We start from the raw sequence: 20,770 nt of genomic DNA on the forward strand, positions 1-20,770 counted from the left end.
AGAAAGGTTTGCAAGAGGGGGAAAAAAACCATAAACAAATAAACAAAAAAGCAGCATGCCCAACTAGACTGGTAATGCAATGAAAGCAGGAACCATCTCCTTCTTGTGCTCCATTGGATTTCCAATTCTTAAAGTGTCTATCTTAGGTCTTCCCAACTAAAGACTATAAAGTTTACAGAGAACTGCACTTGAAGAAACTGCCAGAAAATTCTCTGTGAAAGCAGCTAAAACATGACTAGCCACATACCACTCTGAAAATGTTGTTGTCGTTGTCATCATTTGCCTTCCAGTTGAGCATGACTCATAGTGACCCTATGAACAAAATGCCTGAAGCCCCTCTTACGACTGTCGACATTTATCAAAGTTCATAGAGTTTCCAGAGGCATGTTGTTTAGGAAGTGGATGCCACTCCTGCTTCCAAACGGGGAACATTAATATGTCATAAGAGTTTGGCATTTTGGCATTCTATATTTGTAAACTTTCCCCTTCTGAGATCCCTCCCACCTGCATGTGGATCCATTATTGGCTTGTTTCTCTCCATGTAATTCAGTTGTCAGTAGCTGTTGCATGCTAAAGGTGTAAGGACACAAAACCAGATGTTACAGAGAAGCAGAAATAATGAGGGGTAGGAGTGGGGGTGTTTCCATCAATTCTATACAAACTCAGGGTGACCCAGTGTGTTACTAAGTAGAAGGTAGAAAACCCTAGGGCGTTCCTGATGTAATCCTTCCATAATCAAATTATCAGGCCTTCTTTTCATGATTCTGTTTGTGGAGATTCTAACTACCAACTCTCAGGTTAGTAAAGCACAAGCCATGTGCACCACCTAAGCGTATAGAAATAAAGTGTCAGTAATTACCCGCCACATGTTACCTGCAGGTAAGGGGATGAAGCTACATGACAAACAACCATCAAGAATTTTAAGAAGAATGTCACCTCCTCCCATTAAAGATTTACAGCCTCAGAAAACATAGGAGAGTCGAAAAGAGTCATAGTGGCACTAGGTTTGGATGATCATATTAGCACAATAGTGTTTTATCAGGGTCTGAAATTCAAGTCTATGGGTAAAGTCTTTAGAGGTGCATGACAGCTCAGAGATACTTGAAGAATGCACACATTTTCAACAAAAAAAAGTGTAGATTGGAGAAAAAGATTGTAAACAAAAGGAATGATGAGGAATCTGAATCATGAGGAGTATTTGGAGATTGAGGGACCCCATCTGTCCTTGAACATATATGCAGAAAGGATAGTAGTAAAGTCAAGGCTGAAGATAACTATTTGTGACCAACTGGAAAAAGTTCTTCTATACCAGTCTGAAGAATGTCTTTGCCATCTCCAAGTAGTAATACAAATGCTTACTTGTCTATGCCACGAAATCTGCAAGAGCCCTTAGGGGCTCTCTGATGACCTCGTGGTAAGAAGTTGCACTATAATCACAAAGGCATGCAGTTTGGACCCACCTGCTCCTCCGTGGGAGAAGAATGGGCAGTCCCATTTGTGTGATTAAACTGCTTCTGAAAACCTGCTTGAAGGTCAGCTCTGAGTTAGTTCTAATTCAATGGCACACACAACCTAGCCAGCCAACTTTAAGAGATATTTGTGCCCATTCCACAGAAAGGTGATCCAGTAGCATTCATATGTTATCAAACACTGCCCCATGCAAATAAGTCTTGCTGAAGAAAATTCAGGAATAGTTACACCAGACACTGACAAACAGCCGTCATAAGCTCAAGCCATATTCAGAAGATTGCTTCCCTGTGTTAAATTGTCTATGAAAATGCATTTGACTGTGTAGATCATAGTGAATCATGGATGATATTATAAAGAATGAAGATTCAAGAACAGTTAATTGTATCCATTCAGAATTTGTACAGAGACTAGGAGGCAGTGCACTGAATGTATTCAGTATGTATGCCAGTAAAATAATCTGAGAGACTGGCCTATGTGAAGAAGACGATGGTATCAAGATGCAAATGATACAACCTTGCTTGCTGAACATGAAGAAGACTTGAAACTGTTTCTGTAAAGATCAAAGGCAATATGGATTGTACCTGTGTATAAAGAAAAAAAGATTGATCTTGTGAAAGATTTCAATTTAGTATTTCATCAGTGGAAAAAAATACATTAGTAGCCTATGAATAGGTAGTAACCAAAAAGTCAGTGATTTGGATGTACCACAATTGCTCAATCCATTCATTCATTGATGGGCATATGGGCTTTTACTTTTTCTTGTTATTGTGAATAATGTTGCTATGACAATAGGTGTACATATGTCATTCGTTAGATAAATGATTGTATAAAACACAAAGTACATGTTTAAAAAAGCAGTTCTTTTAACCTGCTAGCTGGTATGTGGGAGAAGGAAGGGGCAGTGTCTCCTGAAACGATTAGCATCAGAAACCTGAAAGACTGTTCTGTTCTATACAGCAGGGTTACAGGGTTACATTGATTCCAAATCAGGGCAATTAAGTTTAGTACTTGGGGGGTTTTTTGTGGATAGAATTTCAGTGCAAGAAATTACCAGAATATGCAGGCATCTATGTGAGTGTATATACATATGGCCATGCATGTGATAAAGCACATGGTGGGCACAGTTAGACATACAACTTAGATATACTGAGCTCCTTGTCCAATTGGACATCAATTTTGAAGAATTAAGATCCTAGTCTCTTGGAATATCTCAATCTTTTAACATAATATATGGTTCGTAAAAGTATATTCTGTATTCTAGGTTAGTGAAAGTGTTTGGAGATAAAAACTTGAAAGTGATAATCTGAGATCCAATTATGAACAAATAAAAACAAAAGAAAAAGAAAGAAATTAATCTACAGCACAAAGAGGGTCCATGAACCATGGCTTCATTGACCCTGAGACTCGAAGGAATCAATGATACCTTCCTACCACTAACAACCATTCTAATCAGGTCCACAGTAGATGAGTCCTATTATAACTGCCAGAAAATGTGAAACAGAAACTCAAATTCCCTGAAAAGAAGATAAAAAACATTCTGTTGGACTTGGTTAGGGAAGAAACCCCAAGTCCTGCGATATTCTTCATAGCTTCAAGCAAAACTAAACCCTATGATCAATAGCAAATTGATGCAAAAAAAGAAAAAATATCATCCATAGTTTCTATGCTGGTTGGGAAAGATCACCTATATTATAAGGCCAAAGAGCCAAAAATCTTTTTAAAACAAACTTGAGAATGGGGAGGGGTGGTGGTGGTAGGGAAACTAGGTTAACATGTTGCCGCAAATGACGGCAAATGTGTTTCTAAGCACAGTCATCCGTTTTAAAAGTGTGCGGCAACGTGTTGATAAAAACAACCAGAACAGATAGAATGAGCAAGAATGTAGATGTATCATAAAGACATAGACTTCACTGGAAAGAAAATTTAAAAAAAAAATTTATTGTAGCCAAGGGAATAAAAAAAAATTGGAAAATATATTTGAGAGATAATTCAAAGACACTGTTAGACCTGGGGATTGGGTTCTAAAGAAGGAGCCACCATGGTTTTGCCTGGTGATCTATTCCCAGAATCAGTCAGTGAAAGCCAGTGTGCATCTCACCAGTCCAGGCCACGTCCTTTCATGGGGGTGGCATGGAAACAGGAGCATGACAGCTATTGTGTACAAGGGGCCACTCACCATGACTCTGGGACATATTTGAAAATAGCCTAACAGCAACACTGTGAAAATTGTAGCATCATTTTTTTGTTATGTGCTGTCAAGTCTCGTGCAAGTCATAGTGACCCTATGTACAACAGCCCTAAAACCTGCTCTGTACTGTGCCAATCTTATTGTCTCTAACAAACCTAACCTCATAACCCCAGTCATTGAATCAATCCATCCCATTGAAGGTTTTCCTCTCTTGCCCCGCCCCTTCACCTTCCCAAGCTTGACGTCACTCTCCAAGGACTGGTCCCTCCTTGCAAAACATGTCCAAAGTATGTCAGACAAAGCTTCAGAATCCTTGCCTCCAAGGAGCAGCCTGGTCTCACCCTCTTTAGGACAGACCTATTTGTTCTAGCAGTCCATGATATATATTCAATACTCTTCTCCAGCACCACAGCTCAAAGGCATCGATTCTCCTTCTACCATCCCTAGTCATGTCCAGCTTTGTGATGCATACCTAGTAACTGCAAAGACCATGGCCTGGATAGGTGAACCTTAGTCTCAAGACTGTTACCTTTGCTCTTCAGTACTTTGGTGAAGTCTCTGACAGCATACTTTTCCAATGCAATTCGTCTCTTGATTTCCTGACTGCTGGTACTAAGAGTGTTGACTTTTGGAGCCAAACAAACTAAAGCTGTTAATAATCTTGATCTCTTCACCATCTATCATGATGCTGCCAATCGCCCCAGTGGTAAGAATCTTTGTTTTCTTGATGTTGAGCTTCAATCCGTATTGAAGGTTGTAGTCCTTGACCTTCTGCAGCAAGCTTCAGGTCCTCCTCGGTTGCAGCAAGCAGGGTTGTGTCATCTGCATAATGCAGATTGTTGATGACTCTACCTCCAATCCTGATGCTGTATTTCTCCTCATATAGCCCAGCCTCCTGAATAATCTGTTCTGCGTATTGATTGAAAAGATATGGAGATAAGACACATTCCTGGTGTACACCCATCCCCGTTTTGAACTGTGCTGTTTCCTTGCTCTGTTCTGACAACTGTGATGTGGAACAGAATTATCTTTTTAATGTCCCGCCTCTGAGGTGGTGCCAGGGTATTCACAGAAATATGCCCACAAAGTTAGAAATCGAGTTCTGCGCATGAGAAACAGGGCCATAGTAGAACCCTTCCAGCCTGGAAATGGTTCCCTTTTCTGAACATGTTTGGTAGGAAGGAACAAGCCAAACATGTTTCTTCTTCTGAACAATCTTCAGGCTAATGACTTCACATACTAAAAAAAGATTATTCATATTCTCTCAAGATTTAGATATCACATTTAATGAAATTAAAATTAATCTGTGGTTCTAATTCAAGAAAACCACATAACCACTTCATTCATTAGTGAGGAAAAAAAATCCAAACACTTATCTTTAATGTTGGCTGTGATATATCATGCTTATCCTTCCTCAAAGGTTGTCAACTGATTTCTGAAATATACAAAACCTAAAACTATGGGAATTCTGTGGAGCCACACTGCCAGCCAAAAGGCACATTGTTCAAATCCCCCAGCTGCTCCAAGAGAGAAAGAACGACAGTCTCCTCCTAGGTGCTTTATGCCTCTGAAAACCCATTGAAGGGTCAGCAGTGGCTTGATTTTTGACTCCCTGGTATATAACAACATAATAATATATTGTAAATTATCTTTTAGAATTATTTTTCCAAGCCAACCTCTTGAGTAGAGATACACAGAAAATGGATAGTTCCTGGAACTGGGATATTTTACTGTAAACAGTTTGTCTTTGCTTTAGATCCTGTTCCTAAATTTGGCCTCTCCTATAAATAAAATTTCTTTTCTTCTGGGAGAAGGGAAAAAGCTTACATGATCTTAAATACACACACACACACACACACAATATTTATTTTTAAGTGTACAGCTTATCTTTTGCTTTTTTGTGCAGATTGTGTGTGTGTGTGTGTGTGTGTGTGTGTGTGTGTGTGTGTGTGTGTTCAGATCTTATCATATAAATCCTAGTGACCTGGCTTTGGTAGAGGTTTAAAAACAATATCCTAACCTTTAATTTCCTTTGTGTTTTCAAAAGGTCAAGTGCTGCAAATACTGGCCAGATGACACAGAGATATACAAAGACATTAAAGTTACTCTAATAGAAACAGAGCTGCTAGCAGAATATGTGATAAGAACATTTGCTGTTGAAAAGGTAAGCTTTTCTACTGCTTTTTATAAGCTGTGGTTGCATGTTAGTGGAATTCTGGCCTCATTCACATGTATAGGATCATTATGTGTAGTCACACCTGAATACAGGTTGACTCTAGCTAGTGATTTCTCAAGATTGCATGTGTTCTCTGATCCTGTAAATGTTCACTTGTATCTTTAGATTATATTCACATTAAATCATTCTCATCTCATAAGAATCTATGATTTACAATGAAAGTACTGTCTTTGTCTTTTACCTTTTCTATCCTACCCATTTATGTTTGTTCACAGTTTGTCTTTTTGTTCCATGCTCACATGGATTTCACATTACTGAATTAGTACAGTGTTGAGAAACTGACTCTAATCCCTTTAGACATTTCAGGTCTGTGGTTTAACATGGACTGATGGATGTTCCAAGTACAGGTGACCTGCCTGTACACCAATGACTAGACATGTGTGAGCCCTGGGAAACACTTCCTTGAACAGCATATTCAGCCTCCTCATTCTCTTTTTTTAATCATTTCCATTTAGTCTTTTGTAGTTGTCGTGTTGCGGGTCCTGCTCAGTCTCATCCCAGGAGCATGGGTGAGCTCTTTCTATAGGAAATATTGTATATCTCAGAGGCAATTTCTTATTCCCCTTTCCTGCTAACATAGTGAAGGGCCGGAGAGAAACAACCGCAGCCCGTCAAGAGCAGCATCACAGGTAGACAGTTGGAAGCCTGGGGGCTGTGGGACTGGGGACCCTGCCTTCTGGGCCTCTTCTTAAGAAGGATACATGGTTGTCTCTAAGGTCTCGGCCTTGATTCTGTGAGTGGAGCGTGGCACTCCTGCACTGGATGTGCCCATCTTGTGGTGCATGTTCAGTGTAAGCCTTCCCTCTTTTTACTATAGCAGGTGCCCTTGTAGCTGGTGGTAAATGAACTGCTGCGTGCTTGGTGCTTGGTCTGCCTTGGACTCTCTTCTCATTGCACCTAAATACACTTGCTGGGTTAACACGAGCCATTTTAGAAAGTTGCAGTATCTGCATACTGGTAATTTACCCTGGTTTTTCTTTTTTTAACCATCCATGTTGGTTTTCAAATCCATATTTTTCATAGAATCATGAGACTGAAATGACTGCAGTTTACTTTAATCTTTTTCTCCCACTGTTTAGCATTTTTTTCCCCCTTGGCCCTGTCTTTTTTAATAAGCAGGCAGGAAGCTTTGAGAATTCAAAGAATGTGGAGTTCTGGTGGACTCCATTCTTCAAGTTCTGAGCCTTGCAATTTGATGTCTCCTTTTTTCCCTTCTTAGGCAAGTTTAGGGGGGAACCTTAAAATCTACACATGGAGGATTTTGTATGGCTCTTGGCAAGAGCACTCATGAATAACTGCATTAAAACAGATAGTGATAAAAGACCTTCAATAGTTTTTTTTTCTTTAAATTTTTTTTTTCATCCAAAAGCTATCACTTAAACTTGGAGTTCTTTGAACAATAGTCAGCTCTCTAATAAGCTGCAAATGCATGTCTGTTGCTAAAGGAAGGATTTGTTTGTTTCTTTGCTCTTTTTTAACCTCTTATTGTACTCTCTCTATCCCCAGCTGTTCATAAATGGCTTCTGGAACAGCCGATTATTTTAGTCATTAGACAGCCAGTGAAGAGGGGGGAGAGCGTGGTGAGGAGGGGACTTGTTAATGCATTTGGGGAAATCAAAATGACATGTTAGTGATGTTCTAACCGGGCAATTGGAATCTTTAAGAAAAACAAATCATTCGTACTCTGGTGGAGCTCCACAAATAGGTTTTAGACTCTCATTAAAGGAGAAAGGGGGGGGGAAATAGTAAAGCATGTACTTTTGAGATTCTGGCAATTCTGATTTCTTGGAGAGTATGTTCCAGTGGGTCTAAAGGCAGAAAGCTGGATTTGTGCTTTATTCTACAGAACAAACACACATATTGCAGGTGGGAAACTGAGGGAATCCCGTTTTGCCTCTGTCTGGTATATTTCCATTTATATACTTATATATGTATATACCTCAAAGCTGAACATATTTTTAATAACTTAATGTGATTATGCAAAGGCATTTGACTGTGTGGATCATAACAAACTGTGGCTGACTCTGAGAAGAATGGGAATCCCAGAACATTTAATTGTGCTAATACGAAACCTATACTTGGACCAAGAGGCAGTAGTCAGAACAGAGCAGGGTAACACTGCATGGTTCAAAATTGGGAAGGGTGTACGCCAGGGATGCATCCTGTCTCCATACCTTTTCAACATGTATGCAGAGCAGATTATCCGAGAGGCTGGGCTCTATGAGGAGAATTGTGGCATCAGGATTGGTGGAAGGTCTATTAACAATCTCCGTTATGCAGATGACACAACCCTGCTTGCTGAAACTGAGGAGGACCTCATGCACTTGCTGTGAAGGGTCAAGGACTGCAGCCTTCAGTATGGACTGAGGCTCAATGTCAAGAAGACAAAGATTCTCACCACTGGATCAATTGGCAGCGTCAGGATGGATGACGAAGAGATTGAGATTGTTCACAGCTTCAGTTTGCTCGGCTCCACAGTCAACACTCTTGGCACCAGCAGTCAGGAAATCAAAAAGCGTATCGCGATGGGAAAGTCTGCTGTTAGGGACCTCGCTAAAGTACTCAGGAGCAACAGTGTCTCTCTGGAGACTAAGGTGCGCCTGATATAGGCCATGGTATTTACAATCGCTTGTTATGCATCAGAGAGTTGGACAATGACTAGGGAGGACAGAAGGAGAGTGCATGCTTTTGACCTGTGGTGCTGGAGAAGGGTACTGAATGTACCCTGGACTGCCAGGAAAACAAATGGATTTGTCTTGGAGAGGATTAAACCAAGCTACTCCTTGGAGGCAAGGATTCTGGGGCTTCGTCTGACATACTTTAGACATGTTGCCAGGAGGGACGGGTCCTTGGAGAGGGACATCATGCTTGGGAGGGTTGAGGGGCAACGCAGGAGGGGAAGACCCTCTATGAGATGGATTAATTCGGTGACTGGGGTAATCAGGATGGGTGTGTCAGAGGCGGTGCAGTTGGCGCAGGATAGAGCAGGGTTTAGGGCTGTTGTGCATAGGGTCGCTATGAGTCGAAAACGACTCGACGGCACATAACAACAACAACAACAACAATGTGTCTGTCATGTCAAGAGGAAGACATTTCCAAAGGTTACCATTTTCCATGGACCTCTGGAGGCCTAGTGGTAAGAAGCTGCACTGCAGTCTCAAAGGCACACAGTTCAAATCCACCAACTGCTCTGCAGGAGAATGATGGGTAATCTCCTCCCATGAGTGTGATTAACTGCCTCTGAAACCCCCTGGAGGTTCAGCTGTGGGTTGGTTCACAGAAGATGATACACCGCAACCACCACCACCTTTTTCATATCCAGCAGGAAGGAAGTGACAATAGTACCAAATTTTCCTTACCCAGGAAATGCCTGGGGTTCAGAAGGGGCAGGAATCCAACTGCCTCAGAGAGTGAGCATGTGTAAAATAATTCATTCCCTCAACAGAACTGATTACCCCGCTTTGTGCTGACACTATTTTGTGGCTTGGGTTCTTTCCTGTTTTATTACCTGGGAAAGTAAGTATTGCTTTTCATACAGCATTAGTACTTGTGATTGCATGAAACGCAATGTAAATGGGGTAAAAACCCAAAAAAAATAAAAAGTAACACAATGTATAGGAATGATAAAAAAAATTTAAAAAGTAAAAGAGACAAAAAAATATAGAATTCTCATTGCTATTACTTGGAGTATCACTTGGAATAGCAATGATAGCTTATTTTCTTACTGTTTTTATTTTGTGGGGACTTTTTTCTCTAATGATTAGTAGAGAAGCCACAACTATCGCTATCATTTGGAGAGAATTTTATTTTGGTTACAAAACAACATTGAAAGAAACCACAGTGCTGATGAACAAGAGCGAAGAGTTGACTCCAGAGCTGTGTCCTCTGCTGATCTTATAAATAGTGAGCCCTTTAGCAGGGCTAGTCACCTGAGAAGGTTTCTGGATACCAGAAACTGACATTTCCCTTGTCAGGAGACAGGAGTGTGGAGAGATCAGCAGAGGCCTCAAAATGTGTGGGTTTCAGGACTTGAGGGTGCTGGAGTTAAAAATCTAGCGTGCCAAAGAGTAAACCAATTGAAATAGAGAAAAAAAAAAACACACACTGCATGGGAGTAGAATTCGCTTGGAATAAAAATCTATTATGGTAAGTTTTCTCAGTTCTGTGACCCTTATCACCAAATTGGGAGCATCCCATCCAGAGTCACCATACATGGCCAAACTTTACCATGCTTTCTGTGGTAAGACACTTGGTGTCCTAACTACTGAGTGTTATAACTCTGGATCATGGAACTTATTTAGCAGATGACAATATTGTCATTGTGACTCCCTGACTGCCAGATTTCTTAATACTTAAATTCCTTTGAAAAGTAGCATGTCACAGAGAAATGATGCCTCAGCATTTGTGGGCTATTAGACTAACATAATGATAGCAAACAAGGCTTATCTTAAATTCTGTGATTATTTGCCTCAGCTAGTAGGAATGAAAGCAAATAGGAAAGGAATTCCGAATTTGTTCCTTCCTTGGTTATATGTGTGAATAGTGGTTGATGGTGAATGTGATCATATCAGCGGGTGTTTAAGATATAACACCAAACCCAGGGCCTCACACAAACACAGTATTTGGTAAATATTCTATGAATAAGGAAAATTACATTTTATACCCAAATTACACTAACCTTCATTCTGTAAGTTTTCCATCCAAAACAGTCTTTTTTCTTTAAAACATCATTTCGATAAAAACCCAAAAAATGAAACTAATTTCCATGGAGTTATAACCAGCTCCTTGCTGGCCCGCTAGCAGTCTTCTGAGGCTATAAACAGCACTAGAGGATACTGTCCGTCTTTCTCTGTTAGAGCCTGATGGATTTCAGAGAGGTGTGACCTTTGAGTTAGTGCCACAGCTTCCTACAAACTGTACCAGTGTACAGTGTAACTGTAACAGTGGCGCTTCCTGGTTGATAACTATAACTCAGGAAAACGTTGAAACAGAACAGAAATTTGTGTTCTTGATACATCTCAGTTGAAAACACTCATTGATATTGTCATACCAACTCATAGTTAACCATCCATTGGGTTTCCAAAGTTGTAAATTGCACAGGAGAAGATGGGCCATCTCTCTCCTACGGAACTGCTGGTGGATGGCAACCCTCCATCAGGATATGAGGCTGTAGGTCTTAATGAAGGAGTCTACCAGTCTTTCTCCTGAGGACCTGTTGCTGGATTTGAACCACTAGACATGCAGCCTTTTCGTTAGCAACATAGCTAGGGAATAAACTAATGTATATAAATAAACCTTAATTGTTCTCACAAACAACTTATTTAGCTTTTCATTTTACGTTCCCTGCAGAGTTCAAAGGCCCGGCAACCCTCTCCAATTTACTGATAAAACATTGATTCTAGTAATGACGTCTCTTGATTTCCTTAGTGTATGTTGCCTGTTTCCCACAAGCAGATAGTAACACCCCTTTACAGGCAGAGACAGTGTCCTCATATCTTAGAGGCTAGACCCAGGTGTCATGTGGTCACCCCAGTCATTGACAATTGAGTGAACTGTTTCTGGAGTCAGAGGAAAAAGGTTATATGCTAGGTTACAGATGAAAATGAATCCTCTGAGCTACCTAGATGGGAAGTAGCCGTTTTTGACTCACACCCTGCTGTGGACCTGTCCAGAGAGATTCCAGAACACCAGTGAACAATGGAGCACACAGTCCCTTGGATCTGAACTCTGCCCCTAACCTCATAGCACACACAGCCTCCAGGTGACTCATAAACATGAGCATACACTGTTTTTTTCTAGAAAGGAATTTCAAAGAATGCAAAGACCCATAAGTTTGTTGGAATTGCATGTGCACATAAGCATTTCAACCCAACATCTCTTCCCCTTCCACTTCCACACTCACCAGCCTCTTCCAGGTGGTCACACTTTCCCATCATGGCCTAACTCTAATGCTGATCTTCTTCGCAGGCGTCCTGCAGAGTTTTCAAGCCCTGCTCACCTTGTAGGTACTTTGCACTCCCCTGGCTGTCTTGCTTATTGCTCATTCTCTTTATCTCCCCTCCTATGTTGCGGCCGGTGTTGTGGGCAGAGAGGTGTTCATGAAATCCGGGAAATCAGACAGTTCCACTTCACCGGCTGGCCTGATCACGGCGTCCCGTACCATGCCACGGGGCTACTGGGCTTCGTACGGCAGGTCAAGTCCAAGAATCCCCCCAACGCAGGCCCTTTGGTTGTGCACTGCAGGTAAGCAGTGGTCAGGGCCCCATCCAGAAGCACAGTGGCTGATGGGCACAGGTCTCCTTTGGGGCAATGGAACATCTGAACTTGACCTTATGAAAGCTCTGCAGCTCTCAGAGCATATCCCTTTGTGTGCATTGTTTCTAAAATAAGCAGTTCATTGATCTCTGTACCTGCCACTGACAGACCTCTGTTTTCTTGCAGTGCTGGGGCCGGGCGGACTGGCTGTTTCATCGTCATTGACATCATGCTGGACATGGCAGAGAGAGAAGGAGTGGTGGACATCTACAACTGTGTCCGGGAGCTGCGCTCACGGAGGGTGAACATGGTGCAGACGGAGGTACTAGGGGCCCTTAGTCCCGAGTTCTTGTCCCTGAGGTGCCTGCTCCTTTCTACCTACAAGCCTCAGGACAAGAGGACAGTATCACAGCAGTATGTGCATAGTCCCCTGAAGGAAGAACTATCCTGGCAATCTCCTGTTTCATTCCTTCCTCACTCTTTCCATTTTAGTTTTCCTTTCATAAACATATTCAAAGTCTGGAGTTTTCCAAGTAGCAGAGTCTGCTGCCAATAAGTACATTTGCTCCATGTGTCTGGTTATGGGACCAGGTCGGTGTCTTTTTCGTAGCTTTCAGGATTACCCTAGCATTCTTTGTAAATCTTTCAATCAGCTGATAGCTAGAGTCAAGCCCCTCTGGAGAATAGCCAGGCATCATTAGGGTAATCTCTATACTTATTCTTCTCCAAGTTGTTGTTAGGTGCTGTCAAGGAAAGTAGGACTCATAGCAGTCCTGTGAACAACACATCTGAACTCTGTCCTATCCTGTGCCAACCTCACAATCTCTGACACACTCGAGTCTATTGCTATAGTCACTGTGTCAGTCCACCTGGTCAAGGGTCTTCCTCTCTTTTGTCAGCTCTCCACCTTTCCAAGTGTGATGTCCCTCTCCAGTGAATAGCCTCTCCTAGTAACATGTCCAAAGAATGTGAGACAAAGCTTCATCATCTTTGCCTCCAGAGAGCACTCTGGCTTCCTTCTCTGTGGGTGCTGGCAATTCCAGCAGTGTTTCAAACCCCTCCATGTCCATAATCTAGCACCTTGGGGCATCTGTGCAGCCCATAGACTCTAGAAACTAGAAGTCAGGAGGCACCAGAAATGTCAGATGTTGAGAAATAGTATTAGGTTCTGTTCCTAGGAAATTTATAATTTCACAGATATTTTACCACTTTTATTAGGCATAACACCAACTATCTAAAAAATGATGCATGAAGTATAAGGACAAACAAGAAACCCCTTGGTTGTATAATAAAGTTTTACAGAAGCCATTGGTGAACTTAATTTCAGTTTTTCAAACACACATACAGGGGGAAAAATACAAACTCTCATATCTCTTTTCTTTGGAAAAAAGTATTTTAAAGATAATAATTTGCTCTTAATGTACTTTCTCAAATATTGCTACATTCATTTTCTCAGTCCTCATCAGTTTGCTACAATGTTCATATACATGTGTTTCACACTATTGTTCATTCACATTATGTTTCATGCAATCATTCCTATGCATTGTGTTTTATAAATTCATTCATCAGCTAATGCAATTAGAGGCAGTAATTAATATGATAAAGCTTTACTGATCACTTGTGAGGGAAAACCCGTAGCAGTTCAACATCCAGTGCCCATTCTGCACTGTGGATTTCTTTTGCATACACACAGTTCTTCTGTGGATGTGGAAGCAATTAGCACTTTAATTCATGATGAGGCACAAATGGAGATTTGTACACCAGTGTTCATAACAGCATTATTCACCATCACAAGAATATGGAAACAGCCCAAATGTCCAACCACAACACATGGATTGAGAAATTATGGTACATTCACACAGTGGAATACTATGCAGCACACAAAAGCAATGTTTTTGTAAATTATTACCTAACTTGGGAGGGACTGCACAGCATTATGCTGAGTGAACTAACTCAGTCCCACAAGGATAAATATTGTATACAATCAATATTGTAGAATGAGTATAAGAATCCAACAGGGGACCAGGTGGGCGACCCCGGCCGCCTCAGCACTGTTCGGCACGGGGCGGCTGCGGCAGCGGCGGAGGGATACACGCGTTATATATATACCGCGGAGCGCAGGCGTGCGCTAGGGCAGCGGTGCCGGGAGCCGCTCGCGCGCCTTGCGGTCGCGTAGCTGTTACTCCCAGTAGGCAGCGGCGGCACGTCGGCACATCGCACTCTGCGTCTTAGCAGCAGGAGAAGCTGCAGAGGCGCTGTGGCCATCACAGCCCTGCGCTGGTGCAGCCGCCCTTGCTCCTTCTGCGCTTCCCCTTCGCTGGCACCGTGGCTGATCAGCTTTCTCCCTATTCAATAAAGATGGTAATGGCACCATCACAACAAAGGAACTTGGAACCGTCGTGAGGTCATTGGGTCAGAACCTAACAGAAGCGGAATTTCAGCATATGATCAATGAAGTGGACACTGACGGCAATGGCACCATTGACTTCCCAGAATTTTTTATTATGATGGCTAGAAAAATGAAAGACGCAGACAGTGAATAAGAAATCCGTGAAGCGTTCCAAGTCTCTGACAAGGATGGCAATGGTTACATCAGTGCAGCAGAGCTACGTCACGTCATGACAAACTAACAGATGAAGTAGATGAAATGATCAGAGAAGTAGACATTGACGGGGACCGACAGGTCAACTATGAAGAATTCGTACAGATGATGACTGCAAAATGAAGACCTACTTTCAACTCCCCCCCCCCCAGAAGAATCAGATTGAATCTTTTACTTACCTCTTGTAAAAAGAAAAGAAAAAAGTTCATTTATTCATTCTGTTTCTGTATAGCAAAACTGAATGTCAAAAGTATCTTCTGTCCACAAACACACAAAATCTGCATGTATTGGTTGGTGGTCCTGTCCCCTAAAGATCAAGCTACACATCAGTTTTACAGTATAAGTACTTGTACTACCTTAATGATAAGGAAGCACTTAGTAGACTTCTTCAAGTTCCATTTGCTAATGATTAATACACTGTTTGGGCTGGCCAGTTTTTCATGCATGCAGCTTGAAGATTGAGCACAGTCAGGCATTTGTATTAAAAACAAACAAAAAAAAAGCCAAAACAACAACAACAACAACAAAAAGAATCCAAGAGGGGTGGAGAGGGTGGAAGCAAGGGGAAGCGGGGATTAATCATGGGGTTGTACAATTTGATGGGTGGGAAGGTGAGGGAAATTGAAAAATTTGTTCTTGAAGACAGTGTATTCGAATTTTGTAAATAAGGCAGTAGAAATTTTTTTTAAAAAAAATCATGTTTTAAAATCAGAGGGCCTCAGTGCTCTGAACATTTTCATTTTACAGTAGTGTCAGATTTTTTTAGATCTTCCTTATGATTATAATTTGATTAGGAAATCTTTCCATTTGAGGAGTAAACTTTACACCTGAAATACTGAGTTCATGTGAACAGGATCAGAACTGAGGGTTTGTAGCCACATTTACTGAGGCTTATCAGTGCCTGCTCCCTCAGTCAAGCAAGTCCAGTGCTCAGAGCCCTTGGCTGTCTAGCTTATCCACAGGAACAGGCCTCTGGCCCTGGGTGTTAACCCACCTCCTGGAATGCAGGGTCATGGCCCTCCTATGTCAGACATGCACTGCTGATGCCAGCACCTTTCTCTCTCGTGCAGTAAGTGGGGTTGAAGTTATTGCTGTGTCCTCTTTCTCCTTTAACCCCCTGGAGCATCGTCGTTTCTCTGTCACTAACTGGCCTCTCTGCTTGACCAGGAGCAGTATGTGTTCATCCACGACGCCATCCTGGAAGCCTGCCTTTGTGGAGATACCTCTGTCCCTGCTTCCCAAGTGAGGTCACTGTACTATGACATGAACAAACTGGACCCTCAGACAAATTCCAGCCAAATTAAAGAGGAATTCCGGGTAAGTCATAGCAAAGAGGAGGCAGCCTAGCTTCTTACAGAGGATCTCCTAGTCACCCTTAGACCCGTGAACTGGAAAAGGCTTTCTCAAGCTCAGCACCACTGGCATCTGAAGTCCTTTCTGGGGACAGTCCTTTGTTTTAGGACATTTAGCAACATCCCTGGCCTTTACATGGGTAACATCACCACCATCCCACTTCAGTGGTAGCAGCCAGAATATATCCAGACACTGCCATATGGCCCTGTGGGCAAGATGAAGAAATTACCTGAAGACCACTTATGGTAACAGATCCATTCCCTGCTCCCAAAAATTAGACACCAAGGTGTCCTCAGAAACCCAGCACCACTGAAAACTTCCCAGGCAGCATTTCTTCACTGAATTGCTCAAGTTCAAGCCTTGTCTAAATGTACTTGGTCCTTGGACAAACTTTCCAGCATCTTACACCTTCCACATCCCTTCATGTGCAGCATCAAGCACACTAGACAGCCCTGGTGCCCTGCCTCTGACCCTCTCAAGATCCAGTGAGTGAAAAGAAGTGTCAAAATGCATCTTGAATGGCAGAGATCATGTGTGAGGTGGGGTGAGGTCTGTGTGGCAGGTGTTTCTTGGTGTATAAGGGGGGATGTATGTGGTATGTGGGAATGGGGGAGCTGTGGTTGTGTGGAGGCATGTCGGGAGTAGTAATGGGGTCTTATTGTGTGGAGGTGTGTGGGAATGTGTGGGAATAGTGTATGTGTAAAGGTGGAATAGGGCTCTGTGAGGATGAAGGTGTGGTTGTGGGAAGGCATGTAGGGGATTCGGGTTGTTGTTGTTGTTATGTGCTGTCGAGTCATTTCTGACTCATAGCGACCCTATGTACAACAGCCCTAAACCCTGCTCTATCCTGTGTCAATCACATTGCCTCTGACACACCCATCCCGATTACCCCAGTCACTGAATCAATCCACCTCATAGAGGGCTTTACCCTCCTGTGCTGTCCCTCCACCCTCCCAAGCATGATGTGTCTCTCCAAGGACCTGTCTCTCCTTACAACATGTCCAAAGTATGTCAGATGAAGCCCCAGAATCCTTGCCTCCAAGGAGTAGCCTCGTTTAACCCTCTCCAGGATGAATCTGTTTGTTTTCTTGGCAGTCCACGGTACATTCAATACTCTTCTCAAGCACCACAGCTCAAAGGCACCGATTCTCCTTCTATCCTCCCTAGTCATTGTCCAATTGTCTGATGCATAACAAGTGACTGCAAAGACCATGGCCTGTATCAGGCGCACCTTACTCTCCAGAGAGATACCCTTGCTCCTAAGTACTTTAGAGCAGTCTCTAACAGCAGACTTTCCCATTGCAATACGTTTTTTTATTTCCTGGCTGCTTGTGCCAAGAGTGTTGACCGTGGAGCCAAGCAAACTGAAGCTGTGAACAATCTCAATCTCTTCGCCATCCATCCTGATGCTACCAATTGGTCCAGTGGTGAGAATTTTTGTCTTCTTGACATTGAGCCTCAGTCCATACTGAAGGCTGCAGTCCTTGACCCTCTGCAGTAAGTGCATGAGGTCCTCCTCAGTTTCAGCAAGCAGAGTTGTGTCATCTGCATAAGGGAGATTGTTAATAGATCATCCACCAATCCTGACGCCACATCTCCTCATAGAGCCCAGCCTCTCAGATAATCTGCTCTGCATACAGGTTGAAAAGGGGATGGGGGTAGGGGTGTGTTACTGTGTAGGGGAAGGTGTACTTATATGGAGGGGGTTGTAGTTGTCTGGTATAGAGGTAAGTATGGTCAGTGTTCGGGGGGACTGTGTGGAGCTGTGTGTGGTGGGTGCTTTATGTGTGGTAGGGCTCTGTTTATGTAGGTGTGTCTGGTAGGGGAGTTTGTGTGCAGGTTTGTGGTAGGGTGATTTCTGCGAATGGCTAAGTGGTGGGGGTTTGCGTCGAGGGATATAAGGTGGAGGTTTTATGTGTAGATATGTGTAGATGTGGTGGGGAGGTTGTGTGGAGGTTCGTGTGGTGGGAAATCTGTGTGGCGATGTGTGGAATGGGGGCTCTGTGTGTAAGTCTGTGTGGTAGAGGGATTATGTGGAGTTGTGTGTGGTGAGGGGTTTGTGTGGGGGTATGTGAGGGAATTTGTTTAGAGGTATGTGTGGTACAGGAGTTGTGTGTGTGGTGGGGGATCAGGAAGGGAAACTTTGGCCTCTTATATTCTGGACCTTAGACAGATGTCTAGCCATCTTTCCTCTATGTATGTCCTTGGCCTTCAGACCCTAAATATGGTGACACCCACATTGCGAGTAGAAGACTGCAGTATAGCGCTTTTGCCACGGAACCACGAGAAGAACCGGTGCATGGACATCCTGCCCCCAGACCGCTGCCTGCCCTTCCTCATCACCATCGATGGGGAGAGCAGCAACTACATCAATGCTGCCCTGATGGACGTAAGCCCACTGTCCTCCCAGAGGGACAGGAAAGCCCCCCTTGCTCAACACACCTGTTCTTTCTCTTCCTGACACAGTCTTTTCATCCAAGTACATTACAGGCCCACACATGTTTTGTGTCAGGGCTGAGCTTCTTGGTCCCTGACACAACCAACCTGAAAGTATTTGGTGAAACCTGCCACAGGTGCCCCAGGAGCACTTTGGGTTTAGGCTGCTGGCCAGACAGCAGGAGGGGGCTTTTACGTCCCTGAGCAGTAAGGTGGCATGAGTTCTTTCTGGCCACATTTCTCCTGACTTTGGCAGTAATAAGCAAGAGGGCAGAACTGCCTGTCAGCACATATCACACACAACTCATTCCGCCTGTCATTCTGTTTCCCTCTCACTGAATGAACACTCGCTATTCAATTGATGGGGAAAGTGAATGAATATTTTCAGAGCAAATGTGCAAATTTTCACTTCACTAGCAGTGGACTATCAGTAAAAGTGAACCTAAATGTGTTTGAATCTGCCTAAGTTGCAAAGAACAGCTATAATTTTATGGCTGAAGCAGGTAGTACTCTTAAAAACACAAATGGCAAACAAGCATATTTTGAGAAAAGTAAAACTATTTTAATTGTGCTCAACTTTAAAGTTAAACTCGACAGCACATAACAACAACAACAATCTCTATTTTAATAATTATGTATAGGGATGATAGACTCCTAATAGAAATAGCAAAAAGATATATGTGATATTGAGTTTTCTTGATACCAAGCTAAGCCAGTTTTATAATGTTATTTTATAGATAAGTTCTCTGTTCGTGTTGATGGTAATGTGTTCTGTGTTTGGGCCTGCGAGTCTCCATGTGGGCAGACTTGTCTCCTCCTATCACATTTTCCTGGGTATATTTGGATCTTTCTGGTTTGTGTTTCAGAGCTATAAACAACCTTCAGCTTTCATTGTCACCCAGCATCCTTTGCCAAACACAGTTAAGGACTTCTGGCGGCTGGTCCTAGATTATCACTGCACGTCGGTAGTTATGCTAAACGATGTGGATCCCGCCCAGGTGAGACACATGTATTCCTGTGATCAGAGCTGATGTCCAGGGGTCACATCTGACAGCTGTGTCTGTAGGTGAGAAGGGAGACTCCAGTGCCTGCCCCAGACACAAGATTTAAAGGCAGAACCCTAAAATACAATTGGGAAAAGCAGGTGGAATCAGAGGTTAGAGCAGAAGGTTCATGGAAAGAACAAAAAAAAGAGAGAAAGAGACAGTAAGAATGACTGGGTAAGACAAGAGTCAGGCATGGGGCTGGCCCAGAAGGATGAGAACAGCTACTAGGGAGAAAACAAGGGAAAGTAAAACAAAAAAGTCAAAGCCAAACAGGAATCTAAACACATCGTTAGTGATAGCAGAGCAGAGTAGAGGCCAGTGGGGACGGGGACTCCATGAGGATGCGGCCCTTGGTCCATCCCTGGAACATTTACGTGCTTGCTGGGAAGGCTCACCCAGAGCCTGCTGGTAGAGATAGTCATGGGCTTGGAGGAATGACAAGGGAGTGCACAAACAAGTGACATTATCTTAAGGGACAGTAAGTGATTTTGTCTTTTTTACAAATAATCTGAAGTTTGGAAATAAAAAAACATCAAGGATAAATGGATTATTTAAAAATCTATCTCTAATTCTTAAACATTAAGGAGAAGAATGAATATGAAGTTAGAAAGGCTTTCCTAAAGGAAGTTGTCAAGTGAGGATTAGTGCAGTGGGCCTGTGAGAACTGGATTCCTTGTGGGCTTTGATACTTTGAGGTTTAGTTATGACACTAACAGACATAATCACCATGTAGAGGGTGTTCTTGAAAGTTTGCGTTAGTCGTGTTTTAAGAATGAACTTATTCTGAAATATAGTTAATTTCATTTTTACTACTATTTTCATTATTTCTGCTTCTGAGTAGATATTTGTCCTTTCTAATACCTGTTTTATGGCCATCAATCTGCAAATAAATGCAAGAATGTTAAACCACATTCACTAATGTTTTTAATTATGTTTGAGGAAAACATATTGACTCCTGAAAACTAGTTAATGAAATAATTACACTCTTCATACTTATTTCATCCTTTGAACTAATAAATTTAAATATTTAGGACTACTTTACTGATCCACTCAGAAGGACAGATACATAGATTGCAGACATCCACAAAGACATGCAGATACCATGGGTCAGAACCCACCAAAAACACAGCTAAAAATGGAGCCAAGTAACCTGGTTTTCTCCTTTAAAATGCCATGGGTTGAAT

The 20,770-nt window shown here is 42.5% G+C and overlaps 1 protein-coding gene across 2 annotated transcripts in view; it reads left to right on the forward strand.

Annotated features, from left to right (window-relative positions):
• Positions 1-20,770, forward strand: part of PTPRM (protein tyrosine phosphatase, receptor type, M) — a 921,068-nt gene that overhangs the window by 872,044 nt on the left and 28,254 nt on the right. For both annotated transcript variants that reach the window (XM_006891412.1, XM_006891411.1), the window contains 6 exons: positions 5,706-5,822; positions 11,983-12,137; positions 12,336-12,471; positions 15,919-16,068; positions 18,320-18,493; positions 19,407-19,538. In XM_006891412.1, coding sequence (XP_006891474.1) covers positions 5,706-5,822; positions 11,983-12,137; positions 12,336-12,471; positions 15,919-16,068; positions 18,320-18,493; positions 19,407-19,538 — 864 coding nt within the window. The remainder of the gene's footprint in view (positions 1-5,705; positions 5,823-11,982; positions 12,138-12,335; positions 12,472-15,918; positions 16,069-18,319; positions 18,494-19,406; positions 19,539-20,770) is intronic.

The sequence above is a fragment of the Elephantulus edwardii genome, unplaced genomic scaffold, assembly GCF_000299155.1.
Source record: "Elephantulus edwardii isolate Elephantulus edwardi_28Jun2011 unplaced genomic scaffold, EleEdw1.0 scaffold00097, whole genome shotgun sequence".
NCBI lineage: Eukaryota > Metazoa > Chordata > Mammalia > Macroscelidea > Macroscelididae > Elephantulus > Elephantulus edwardii.